A 14,875-nucleotide genomic window follows, 5' to 3' on the forward strand; every position below is an offset into this window, starting at 1 on the left:
TGTTAATTTGACAAATTTATTTTTTGGGTTTTAACGCTCAGGTTTTGTCAACGGTTTCTATACCATAACGAGCGTAACCGATAATGTCCGAATTCGCGTCGACTAACCATCATAACGCTTCACCTCGGTTTCAACACTAGAGTTTCACAGCATTTTGCTGTTTTTTTATTTTCGGTGCCGTAACAAAAATCGACTGAATGCCTATTTTTTGTTTTAGTTCCGGCATTGTAACGAACATAACGAAATCGACCGAATCTGCATACACACTGCATTTTGTAACGAACATAACGAAATCACCCGGGTTTTACCGACTTGTCCGTAGCAACGCGCCTGGTAAAACACTAAAGGTAACATTATTTATCCTCATTCATATATTCCATAAGAATACCACCATAACCGCCGCGTTCTTTTCATTATTAGCATATTGAATTGAACCAAACCCCAAAGCTGTCAAACGGAAATAATGTTTAGAGGAATGGGGATTTCATCCAAATGTAAATCTGCCACCAAATCGTTCTAGCAAACATACATGACTGTAGTTCATAAAAATATCTATATATTAAAAAAAAGAATATAAGAATAATAAATATCAGATGGCCAGGTTCCAAATTTTAAACCATCGAACTGTAAAAAACTTTTAAATCCCAAACCAACCAACTAGCTTCAGTTTAGATGATTTGATCGGTCTAAACGATCTTTAACCAGATGAGCCAAGAAAACAAGCCAGCCAAGGTAAACTCCAGTCAATAAGAAGAGTTCATCATTTGTTAATTCATAAATCAACACGATCTACTGACACAAAAACAAAATCACTTTCTTCAACAACTACTACCCCAATTTCCAATCTTCCATTTTAAAACAAACCTACTTTTATGACTAAAATGAAAATAAATAAATAAATAAGCAGCCTTCTTCAACTCCTTTGTTTTCTTGATCAGAATATAGTTTTTCAAGAATCAGAATGCCCTGACCCTGAAATCTCTCCAAGATTCTCAAGCATGTTTATTACTTCCACTGTGTCATCCAGATAGTACTCCGCCCTGCTCGGTTTCTGTCCAACCGTGCACGCAAACACCGACTTATTGTTAACAATCACACCCGCCTTTATCGCATCACCGATCATCACAAACATGTCCTCGTCACTTCTGTCATCTCCAACACAAAGCACAAAATCCGCCCGCTTTTCATTTCTTAACATTGATGCAAAGATCTTCTCTGCAACCGAACCTTTAGTCACACCCTACATACGGTTGCACCAATTTATTTACTAAGAATATGTCATATATGACAGTTCGGTTTCACACTTATCTTATCCGATTCGCTTCAGTTCGGATTTCGGTTACGGCAGAATAAAATCCAAAACTGGATAAACCGAAAACCAAACCAATGAACCCCCGACAAGACGACTTTTTCATTTTTGGTATTTGGATATATGAAGCATTAAGCATACCTGTGGTTTGACTTCTACAATGTATTGACCACTTTTAACAACAACAGGTTCGTTAGCGAGCACATTTTCCAGATGATCTAACATTTCTTTAGCCTGAGCCGGGCCGAAACTTGGGTCAGCGTTCTGAAAGTGCCAAACGAGTGCACTTTCTTTCCTTTCGATGGATGAACCATCGGTCGCTTCGGTGTATAATCTCAAAACGGGCTCCGCCATTTGCATCCATCCAAAACTTGCATTTTGCGCATGTGGTTCCCATTCTTCATTAGCCAACCACCTGGTATCACATAAAATTTGTGAGCTCATATACTTTGTGTTGCATGGAGAATGAAAATTATCATGTAACTTGCACATGACATGTTTAACTCATTCATTTAAACATGTCAAAACTGGTTGGTGGGTAGTCATGAGGCTGTAAACATGTTAATCGGGTTGGCGAGTTGTGATAAATGGGTCAAATAGGTTGGCGGGTACTAATCGAGTTGTATACTTTGTTAATCGGGTTGGTGGGTCATAATAAATGGGTTTAAAGGGCCATAGACTAGTTGGTGGGCCAGCCTCTTTAACCGAGTTAAAGAGCTCAACCCGGCCACCCCCGTCCTTGTTTAAGCAAACAAGTCAACCTGAACACAACCTATTTAAATAAATAGGTTAATCTAAATACGAACCATTTAAAGACACCTAAATCTGTCAAACAGTTGGCAAGTAGTAATCAAGTTGCAAAACCTTTTAATCGGGTTGGTGGGTTGTAATAAATGGTTCAAATGGGGTTGGTCAATTAAGACATTAAGTACTAAACTTTTTAATCAGTTTGTAGGTTATAATTAATGGGTTAAATGGGTCATAAACGGGCTGGTGGGTCGACCTCTTTAATTAAAGAGGTTAGCGGTTTGACCTTTTCAATTACAGAGGTTAGCAGGTCGACCGATTTAACTAAACAGGTTAAACAAAACACTGGCGCACACCCTATTTAAGTAAAAAAGTAGGCCAAAACAGACTCGTTAAGTAAACAAGTTAACCCACACATGCCCGTTTAAGTAAACAAGTCAACCCAAACACACCCCGTTTAATTAAGAAATTTAACCCTAACACGACCATGTTTAAGTAAAGACATCAACCCAAACACGACCCTATATGTAAACAAGTGAATCCAAACACAACCTGTTTGGGCTAAAAATTGTACCTCATAAAGTAACCATGTTCGGCTGCAATCCCGAGCTTCTCACACGGAGCAAACCATTTAGCCAGATCTTCTTTACCTCGTCCACTAACAACAAACACCATATTCTTAGGATCATTACACAATCTATTAATAATAGAAATAACCTCAGCACTTGGTCGTTTATCAATCGACGACTGTGGCATCACAGTCCCATCATAATCCATCAAAATTGCACGACTTTCAGCACCTTCATACGCATCCATAATAGCATCCGAACTCAACTTTCTAAACATCGGGTCAAGCGCCACAACTCTAAACCCAAAACTCAACCCGATACCCCAACACCGAGTCCTGAAATGGTCAACACATGTCCTCTCCAGATCCTGAAAAAAACTTCGCGACCAATACGCGACATCATGACTGCTCACATATTTATAATGCTTTTCGTGTCGCATTTGTTTTTCATAATCTGAAACCGAGATCGCTTCATACATCGCTTCCGCTGTTGCATCCACGTCCCACGGGTTGACCCGTATGGCCCCACTTAATGACGGTGAACACCCGACAAATTCAGACACCACTAACATACTTTTTCGAGGTGAATTCGAAGTATCAGATCCAGATCCCGAGACTCCGTTTCTGCAAACAACATACTCGTACGGAGTCAGATTCATCCCATCCCGGACAGCTGTCACGACCGCAGCCTCCGAGACAGTATAATACGCCGCCTTTTCGGTTAAACTAAGTGGTTTATCGATAATAATAATCGGCGCGTAACCCTGAGTTCCCAATTCTCGATTGATACGTTCTGAGCTCGATCTTATCTCCGCCTCGATCTCTGCCACGTCCCGCCCGTTCCCACGAGCAGGATTCAAAATTTGAACCAAAACCGCCCGACCGATCAAGCTATCATGACACTTAAGCATATTTTCCATCGCTAAAACCTTAAGATTCACACCTTTAAATGTATCCAAATCATCAACACCGATAAGCACGATTTTCCCGGAAAATTCTCTGTCAAGTTCCCGAACCTTTAATTGTGTACGCGATTCTTTCAAAACAGACTCCATATGACCCATGTGGACCCCACTCGGCATAATCTTGATTCCGATCGTCCTCCCGTAATATTCCAACCCGATATACCCACGTTTCGACTCGTACTCCAACCCGAGCATCCGGCTACAACACGAAAGAAAATGACGCGCGTAATCAAACGTGTGGAACCCGATAAGATCCGCATTCAAAAGCGCCTTCATGATCTCCTCGCGCACCGGTAACGTTCTGTAAATCTCCGACGACGGGAACGGACTATGCAAGAAAAACCCCATTCTCAACCGATTAAAATGTCGTCGCAAAAACGTCGGCACCACCATTAGATGATAATCATGAATCCAAACATAATCATCATCGGGGTTTATCACTTCAATCACCTTTTGAGAAAATATCTTGTTAGCCGCCACGTAAGCTTCCCAGCAAGCCCGATCAAACCGAGCTCCATCAAATGGTAGTCGGTAATGAAACAACGGCCACAAATACTGCTTACAAAACCCGTTATAATACTTATCCAAAACCGATTCGGGGATAAACGCGGGCACACATTTAAACCGCTCCAACAACATCTGCGCCACATCATCCTGTTCACTCGGGTCGACTTCTGCCCGGATCGACCCGACATAAACCACCTCCATTTCTTCAGGCAAGCCATCCTTAATATGCCTGTACAACGAACCCTCGTCCCAGGAAAACTTCCACGACGATTCCCCCGTCTTATCATCAACTTCCCGACTCGCCTTCAACGGGAGCTGATTCGTAACAATGATTAAGCGACCCGTCTTTACGGACAGGGTTCGATCATCACCATCATCATCGTCATCAAGCTCTGATGACACCACCACAGATTCTTCCATAGCGGGAAAATTACCATTTGCTAGACCCAACAAATTAGCATACGATTTCGAATACATTCTTCTTATTATTATCACCCAAATCGAACTGATTATAAGCAATGATCTGAAAATCAAGAAAATGGGTATCACAAATTAATCGAAATTCAGACCAAATTCGACATTGGTTAATCAAAATTACTTCAATTCGAGACACAAATCGGGGTTATTTATATAGAAATAGAACAAATAAATACGTATAATGAATTGATGACGAAGATTGTTAAATAATGAATTACCTGATGATGATGATGATTATGAGAGATTGATGAATGAATGGTGAGATGTGATTAACGGGTGACGATTGAAGGATTATGAAGGTTAAAGATCGAAATTGAAGAGAATGAAATGAAATGAAATGAAATTTAGGGTTTCGATTAATAATAATTTTATTATTATTATTATTATTATTATTATTATTATTATTATTATTATTATTATTTGGTGTGTAAAGCTTTTAGAGACGGGGATAAGGTCGGGAAGCAAAGAAAGTAAGATGCCAACTGGAATACTTATGTCACGTGCTGCTGTGACACAAGACGTGTCACTTCCCTTGCTTGCCACGTGTTCGGGTCGTTTTGACAAATGATGTTATCTTATGCGGCCGGCTTTATATTATAAATTTATAATAATAATAATAATACGGAGTAATAAAGTTAGATTTCAGAAAATGTTTAAATAAGTATGAAAGAAAGAAAGAAAGAAAGAAAGAAAGGAGAATGACGTGGAAAAGGGTGTTTATGCTATATAGATTTAGTTGTAATTTTTAATCGAAACTCAAAACCTAACTCGAGAAAACCCAAATTAACTCAACTCATAGAATCTGAACTAGAGAAAAGGCTAAACCGAACCCGAATCAAAGTAATTCGGGTTGTTCGTAGGTCTGATTTCTAGGTTTCGGGTCAACTCGAATAAACTATTTGTTTAAAAACACGATATTATTATTAGGTATGTACACAGTATACAAAACACTCTACACATTCCATTTGTTCTTATTCCACCTACTATGGTCGATTGACTATTTATTGTTTATATACATTTTCTAATAACAACCGTAATAAAAGAAAACGTTGCTTTACCGAGTTATATTTATTTGTTATTGATTATATACTTAACGAGTAAAGAATAATATGTTGCTTTGGTTTTCGCGTTGTAGCTTTTCTTTACTTTTTGTTTACCTTATATACCTGAAATCCGATCAACTCTACCCGAAAAAACCCGAACAAAAAAAAAACGTGAGAGCCCCGAAAAAAAACCCGAAGAACACCCCTACTTATAGGCATCTATTTCATATTATTCGTAATACCGCCTGGACAGTGTTCAACGAATAGAATTTCGAAAATTAAAATATTGAAATTTTGAAACTAGTTTAAATTCGAATTCGAATTTTATTCGACCAATTCAATTAGAATTCAGTAAATAAGCCTGTCCAAAAACTCTGTTAAATTAAGATGAATTTATGTTTTCATTTTATATAATTTACATTATTTATATATTAAAAATTATATATATATATATACATATAGGGGAGGGTTATCTTAAAAATAAGTAGTTTCCTAAGAAGACTAAGAATAAATCATAGCCATTGGATTATATCAATCAATTGTTAAGATTTAAAATTACCAAAAACCGTTGTCGTTTCCTAGAATTACTCTTTCATTATTATAACCGACATAGTTTTCTAGAATTATGCTTTCACCATAGGTTTTAATGCCAAATGTCAAAATTCTATTGGTTCTTACCATTCCTAGGAAACAACTTCTTTTTATTTGAACCTTTATATATATATATATATATATGTGTGTGTGTGTGTGTGTGTGTGTGTGTGTAACATCCTATCTTTGATAATAATAAATAAAAAGAATTTTGTTTACTTAATGGTGTGTTATTATTTAGTTAAGTTACATAAAAATAATTTGTATAGGCTTGGAAAGAAAGATGGATTAGGGAATGGATATGGGCCTAGGGTCCTTGGGCTTGGGGTATTTAAACATCCTTAAACTTCCTTAAAACCCTAAACCCTCATTTCCACATTTGCGTCCACACACTCAGAAATATACACAAACACTCTCCTTCAAACCCGGATCCAATCTGAGCTAAATGAGGGCAATTTCGTGATTCAAGCATCACGAAACAACAAGAAACACGTCCAGATCTACGTCTAGACTCAAACCCGAACCGAAAGAGCTACGTTCTTGATATAAAGTTTATGTTTTAGGTGTCGGGTTATCTAAAGATTTGGCACTAAGGCAAATCGAAACTTACCGTGTAAGAAAAACATAAACTATGTAATAAACAAGTTGTTTGGGATGAGTCAGGAAGAACTCGTGACGTTCGGACCGAGTTAAAGTAAGAAAATGAAGTTGTTATCGTCTATAACTCGTTTCATTAGTAAAACAGGCATAATGAGATGTAAAAAAGTGATTAGAATGGATATGCATGAAAAACCATATTCGAATCGAGTTCTTGAGAAATCCGATTCGTTTGGAGGAAAACGAATCAAACCTAAATGAAACGAGTCGACTCTAAATGGAACGAATCGAATCGGATTTTTAAACAAATTGAACCAAACTGAAACTCGATTCGATTAGAATGCAAACTCGATTCGATTAGAAAGAAAACTCGACTCAAATAAAAATCGTTTCGTTTATACTTCGTTTATACTCCATATCTTTAAGAAACGTACATGTGGTTCTTTTTAAGTAATAACTAGTAATTTTTCTGATAATACACCCACCTTAAGTGATAGGTGGATGCTGTATGAATGTTAATGAATGATAGAGAAAAAGCTAATATTATGTATGCAATAATATGAATAAAGATATGGAGAGATGCATAGTTGTATGGAATGAAATGACCATACCCTAATAATATCTAAGATAAAAGAGACCAGACCTTAATAATGCCTAAGATAGAAGGGACCAGCCCCTGGTAATATCTTAGATAGAAGAGATCATGCCCTAATAATATATGAGATGGTAAAGATAGCTATGCATGTAGTATGAAAGTATGAAAGAATGTATGTATGTATGTAAGAATGAATGTATGAATGTTTTTATGTAAGAATAAATGTATGAATGTATGCACGTATGAAAGAAAGGTAAACATGTTAAGTAGGAATATGTATCATCGGATATGTATATACAAGTATGTGAAGGTGATGTACGTTGCTTGATTAACTAGAACTCATTTAGCGTTGCTCACTTTTAGCATACACGCGGGTAAATAGGCTAAGGCAACTACCTTGAGGGCGACACATGACATTGGACTGAAGAAAAGAATGTTATGATGTTTTAATATGACGCTTTGTATTATGTTTTATAACCAAAGTTTGATTGTTATAATGATATTTGAATGATTATGTAATAAATGTTTGAAGTTTAATGTTTCTGCGGAAGTTTTAAGTCACTCTGATATTTAGAACTGTGTTTACGAGTAAATCAATATATATATACATGAGGGATAATTTGAGAACCTATTGAGTTGTTAGAAAATTGAGAACCAAATACTATATATGTGTATATATATATATATATATATATATATATATATATATATATATATATATATATATATATATATATATATATATGAGAGGGATAATTTGAGAACCTTTTGAGTTATTAGAACTTTGAGAACCAAATATAGACCACATGTTTAATTAATTATATAACCAATTTGGGGTTGTAACTTAAACCATAATAAAAAATCAAAGAAAGAGAGAAACAATATTATTAGATGGTGAATGAGTATTTTAGTAAAATATACTAATAGAAAAGACAAAAATATTAATTCATATTCTATTTCATTGTTTATTTATATTTAATTATTGTTTTAAACTAAATCATTTAAAAATACTAATTTGTTAAACCGAGTCATATTTTTTATAAATAATACACAAAACAATTTACATAGATTACATTTGTTTAAAAAACACTATGTAACTTATGTAAATGTCATAATATTACATAAATTGAATAAAATAATATTACATAATATTATATAATACACAACACCTATATTATACAATTTACCAAAACTACACAAATTGTCATATATACACAAATTACCCAATTACAACTAGACCAATTACACAAATTACCAAATTACATCCACACCAATTACACAAATTATCTGTATTATGTAAAGTACACAAATTACATAAAGTACGATTAATTTTTTATATCATAAATTCTAAACCTAAAAAACCTATCATTCTTGTATAAAACAAAATATAAATGAAACCTAAAATCCAAATTGAGTATACACTATTGAAACAAATAATACAAATATAACACACATACTCCACAACCTTAAAAACATTTCAAAATTTATTAAAAGAATTTCAAATTAAAGTAAGAATGAAAACAAAATTTTCATATAATACTCATTAATATATATATATATATATATATATATATATATATATAGAGAGAGAGAGAGAGAGAGAGAAAAGAGTTCAAATAAAAAAATAATTGTTTTGTGAGAAGTAAGAAGACTTTAAAATAAAGAACACCACCTAAATAGGATACTTTACCATGTAAATAGGAAACTATACGGTTTTTAAAAACTACCAATCTCAACCACCAGATCCTAGATCCAAGGGCTTAGACTTATTCTTATGTTTCTCACAAAACTATTGTTGTAAGGCCCCGGTCCCGGTGCGCTGCTTTAGCGTTGGATTTACTCATAAACACAGTTCTACAAATCTGAGTTAATTAAAACTTTCGCGAAAACGTTAATTTCAATCATTCGTTACAAAAACATTCAAACTTGTATTTGAAACATAACTAAAACATCATATTTTAAACATCATTTCTTTCATCTTCAGATGCCAGCCGTTCAATCCATGCCATGTGCCATCCTCATGCTAGCTCATTAATCATATTTACCTGCGTGCATACTAAAGCAGCTACGCTGAGTGAGTTCTAGTTAATCGAGCGACATACAATACATCCACATACTTACATATATACGTATCCGAAGATACATATTCATACTTAACCTGTTACCACACTTTCATACATACATACTATCACTCTTCTTAGTCCACCAAGAGTATGTTCATAGTCCGCCGTCTATATCTATACTCAAGGTCGTGAACACGAAAAAGGTCCACAGTCCTTACCTATGTTCACTGCTCATGGTATGCACAAGGTCCGCAGTCCTTCCGTATACCATCCTACACAACAACACGTACAAGGTCCGCAGTCCTTCCCTATGTTGGCACCTATTCCATAGCACGTGCGAGGTCCGTAGTCCTCCCCTATGCTATCTCATTTACAGCACGTATAAGGTCCGCAGTCCTTTCCTATGTTGACTCCTATCTACAATACGTATAAGGTCCACCGTCCTTATCTATGTTGACATCTAACATCTATAGCACGTATAAGGCCCACGGTCCTTAACTACGCTATCACATGTCGAGCCTAGGTCCAGTAGAAGTTTAGATGGATTTGCCATCCTAACTTACTATGCCGGACGTAGATCTCACATACCATTCATGTACCTGCTTACACACACCTCACATATACGAACTCTCTAGGCGTTCTACATATCGTTCATATAAAAATCATACTCCTTGACGATTCGTGCAATATCCGAAGATTGTTCACGTACCGACAAGCGCTCGTTCATTACATTCATTCATTCTTCACATATATCATATATAGCATACACTTACCACTCAATTTAAGTGTATTAACATTCACATTGAGTATGTACACAACCCCGAAAGTGGGGCTAGAAACTCACCTGAGTTCTGTTACGTTCACCGCTAATGGTTATTCCTTTATTTAGTTGTGAGTGACTAACTGTATAACAATTACACGTATCAATTAACTATCACTACCCATATCACGTTTCTAGTTTAATTATAACCCTCAACGAATGGGGGTCCGGGGACAACGGGGTTCTAGGGGCGACCGCCCCTAGCAGGGTCCAAGGGGTAGACCCCTGGCTGGGGTCGAGCTGCCAGGTCAGCTTGAAAAATTTTATTTAAATTAACTGCTTTAACATAATTTTCATTCGAATTCTTACTTTATTAGTTTATTTGCTAACTCATAAAGTTCTAGGGCTTCTTTGTAATTAATCTATTTTATTCTAAGTCCAGGACTTTTCTGTCATTCTTTCAAACTCTAATTCGTTATACAGTTCTTTATCGAGTGGGACTCATTCGTCACTTCCTAATTCGTGTGTCCTTTCATAACGAATCGGCCTTTATAACGAATTGGTCTTTATAACGAATTGAGGGTTCATTCGTTAGTTCTCCGTTAACGAATTGCTTAACGAATGAAGCTCATTCGTTATTATTTCCTAACGAATTAGCATAGCGAATGAGCCTAACGAATGAGGGCTCATTCGTTAATTCTCCATAACGAATTGCATAACGAATGAGGTTAATTCGTCATTCTTTCCTAACGAATTAGCATAGAGAACTCGTTATTCTTCCTAGGGTTAGGTAAGAGAATGTCAGAACATTCTCTGACATTCCTTCAACCTCATACGCCGTCTTTCCGGCGCCGTCATGCCGGAAAAATGTGCGGTGGCTGGAAATACGTATTTTACACCGTTATCCGTTCCGTTCAATCCAGATCTGAGCTAGGGTGACCCCTAAGCTCGTCATTCTGTCGGATTATACCCGATTCCACCAGGATCTCGTGACTTTTACGGTTGAGGGTGTCGGTTCATCATTCGCGATTAGATCTAGTGGGTTTGGATCCATATAAGATCATACTATCATACCTTGGATCGATGCTCGATTTTCCTTCTTGGTTTCGGCTAGAGAAAGAGAGAAAGAGGGAGAGAGCTTATGTGTGTGTTTTGGGTGGTGTAAGGAATGAGTGGAAAATGGATGAATTAATGAACAATTATGGTTTATATATTATGGGTCATGAGCTCAAGCCCATGGTCTTTCTTCATTCCTTATTGATCCAAGTCCATCACCCATATCTATTTAACCCAACACAAGCCCAACCCATAATAGGTAATATTACTAGTTTCTTAATCGAAACCGGAAAAGGGAATTATATTATCATTGTCAACCTACCAAATCAATTCATTCTTCCGAGGTAAATAATATATTAATATTATGTATAGAAATTTCGAGATGTTACAATTGTTTTTTACGTTAACCCTACACTATATATATATATATAGGGGATGGATCATGCGATAAGTCAAGTTACCGCGAGAAGTGTGAGAAATCAATCTGGACTATTGATTATGTGTAATAAGTGGATTAGAAAAGTTATGGCAAACATGTAATTATGAAGATATTAATCTACCAATATTTTAATAAAGAAGGGTAGTTTAGTATTTGTTTTTTGGACTTTTCAAAGTGAAACTTAAGTTATTAGTAACATTTATTTGTCATTATTACTAACTAATTGAAAGTTACCTTTAAATTTTTATTAATTGTTATATGTTGATTGATGTTATTAATCAAACTAATGTTAAACAAATATAATTACAATCAAATACTATAATAATAATAATAATAATAATATTTACTTTAGAAAATTATTTAGTATTGTTTTCTTCACAGTTACATCTTCAATAATATTTCCTCAGATGCGTTAGATATTATATGTTGCCTACACAAATTTATGTATTATAAACACATGCATATTAATGTATTGTGTAGGTGGAATCACGAACGCGTATGTGAAAATTATACAATTGTAGGCTATTAACATGAATTGTTATTTATTAAATGTAGTATAATATGAAAAAATAAAAAAATAATATATTTTGTAGGTTTATATATGTACTGTGTATCTAGTATTTCGAATTGTGTACGTGTGATTTTTATCGTGTGTAGGTTCATTTATGAACTGTGTAGGTTCATATATTATAGTGTAGGTGGTATTTCCAATGGTGTATGTATATTTTTTATCTTGTGTAGGTTCATTTATGTATTGTATAGACTCATATATGTATTATGTAGGTTATATTTTGAATTGTGCACGTGTAATTTTTTTCGTGTGTATGTTCATTTATGTACAGTTAACTGTCGGCGCTATTGAATTTAAGAACTATTATATGGATAAAGGTATGAAATTCAAATTACGAGAAAAAAATAATATTGATAAATCAATAAAACTGAATTTGATAAAATATCCAAAAAAAAATTAAAAAATTAATATAGGTTGATTTGGCTATATTTTAAAAAATAAAATGACAAATTAATTATAACTTCTCCATACATTATGACTTACCAAATATGAAAAGATGCACCTTTTACTATAACACCATTTTCATTAAATAAATGACAAAATAAAAGAAAAAATATGATTGGTTGAATTTATTTCTCACACTTCTCGCAATAAGAAACAATTATGAAATGAACCTAATCATATATATATATATACATAAAGTTGTTTCTAGGTCTCATTACCTACTACGGTTGTAGATAAAACAAAACCGCATTCACAAATTGCTACTTTATCATCATTACGGCCTGAGAATGAATCACACTGGATCTGAGCATAAATTATTATACCTTTTTTTTCCCTTTATGGTGGTTCAGATTTGGTACTACAGTGGTTCCTTATTCACGGAGATGGAAGCCGTTTTAGATTTAAAGTGGGTAGAAGTTTCAACAAAAAGACGTGCAAAGGAAACATCATTGCAATCGATTTGTCTTGATCTCTCTTGACGTGTCGGTAATCTAAAGGGAAATATGGAGTCCAAGCTCGTCTAAGTTTAAACTTTTCATATTTAATTTACGATAAACTCGAGCTCAGATCATTAAAAGTTTTTGAAGTTTGGGTTTTGTTAATAATTATAAAGTTATAATTATTTTATACTTATTTATAGTTGATATGATTTTGAAATATGTGACAGAAAAAGAAAAAAAATTAATATATAATTAGGAGAGAGAGTGTGCGATGTAAAAGACAATGTTTCCATTTTATTTTTTTAAAGAGAAAATGATGTGGCTAATTACGAACCACATAATCAGTTTTTAAGTTCTTACAACTCAACATGGTTCTTGAAAGAAATCATCCACACACACACACACACACACATATATATATATATATATATATATATATATATATATATATATAACTGCTCAAGGAAACACAATTAGTGAGGAGATTATGTTCAAATGGTTGGAAAATGAGTTTAGGATATGGGTGTAGGAGGTTAAGGTAGATTGGAAACTATCATACCTTGAGACAGTAGTAGGTGATGCGCCTACAGTGAGATTGGATTATGGTTAAAATGGCAGGCTGTTAAAAACTAACGGGGAAGGTAAGGGCTTATACGGTTAAGGGAATCGAGGTTAATTGTGAAGACGAAGGGTCTTTGAATAATGTGGTTGAATACATTCGACTTCACATGAAGTAAACGACTTAGAAACTTAGGTTAGTTCTGAGATGGAACCACTTCACGCCTCACCTCCACCACCTCGGGCGAGGTCGGTTGGACCGGACAGCTTTAGGCAAGAGTGGGGATCAACTGGGCTTTTTAACATAGACCGATTCCAGAAACTCCAACTACTCAATTAAATGTCGATCAAGATCCTAGCTTAAGTAGTGATTCGTTTCGACAAAGAGAACTAATTGAATTGGTTGAAAAAAAAAACTAATGTTCCGGACCAAAACCTTAATATTGATGTGGATCTACCGTCCATGGCTTCGACGGTGTCGGGAAGAAAAATAGTTCGAACAAGGAAGTCAAGAAGATTATTAGCTTATTCTTTCAAATTGAAAGATAGGTTATGGGCTAAGTTAATAGTAACTGATAATGTGAAATCATTGCTAAATTTTTATGAGGCGATCAAGCGGGGTCGTCCTGAAAAGAACACACAGAAAAAATGTTATTTTAACCCATGAAGTGGAGGATGATCATGAATTTTGGGTTGATATTATATGCAAGATGTAGCTCGGGAAGCCCGAATGACAGTGGGAGTTGGGGAACTCCTTGGTTTTAGGGTCTCAGGACATGAGGCGTGGTTATGCGATCTGATTGTAGGAGAAAAGGAGGGGTTCGACTACATACGTGGTAAGGGCATGCGTAGTGGGCGAAAATGCCCAAAAATTGGGGCGATATCATGGCTAAACACCGGCCCCGGACGATAATAGGGGCGACAAGGGGGGGACTTCTTTTTGTCGCCGAGTGTTCGTAATTTTTTTATTATTATATTATATGTGTGTGTGTGACACATATATACACATACACACACACACACACACACACACATATATATATATATATATATATATGTATATATGTATATATATATATATGTATATATATATATATATATATATATGTATATATGTATATATATATATATTAGGGGCTACAACA

At 35.1% G+C, this 14,875-nt stretch overlaps 1 protein-coding gene across 1 annotated transcript; it reads right to left on the reverse strand.

Annotated features, from left to right (window-relative positions):
- Window positions 1–931: 931 nt before the first annotated feature.
- Window positions 932–4,609, reverse strand: LOC143625587 (putative alpha,alpha-trehalose-phosphate synthase [UDP-forming] 7). The gene is made up of 3 exons (XM_077095884.1): window positions 2,631–4,609; window positions 1,451–1,724; window positions 932–1,240 (listed from the first exon to the last, which is right to left on the reverse strand). Exons 1-3 carry the CDS (start codon window positions 4,571–4,573, stop codon window positions 950–952), a joined length of 2,508 nt encoding a protein of 835 aa, XP_076951999.1. The 5' UTR covers window positions 4,574–4,609; the 3' UTR covers window positions 932–949.
- Between the last annotated feature and the right edge of the window lie 10,266 nt (window positions 4,610–14,875).

This window comes from Bidens hawaiensis, unplaced genomic scaffold (genome assembly GCF_021521415.1).
Source record: "Bidens hawaiensis isolate Kalapana, Puna unplaced genomic scaffold, B.hawaiensis_p1.1 tig00004124_1, whole genome shotgun sequence".
NCBI classification, from domain to species: domain Eukaryota; kingdom Viridiplantae; phylum Streptophyta; class Magnoliopsida; order Asterales; family Asteraceae; genus Bidens; species Bidens hawaiensis.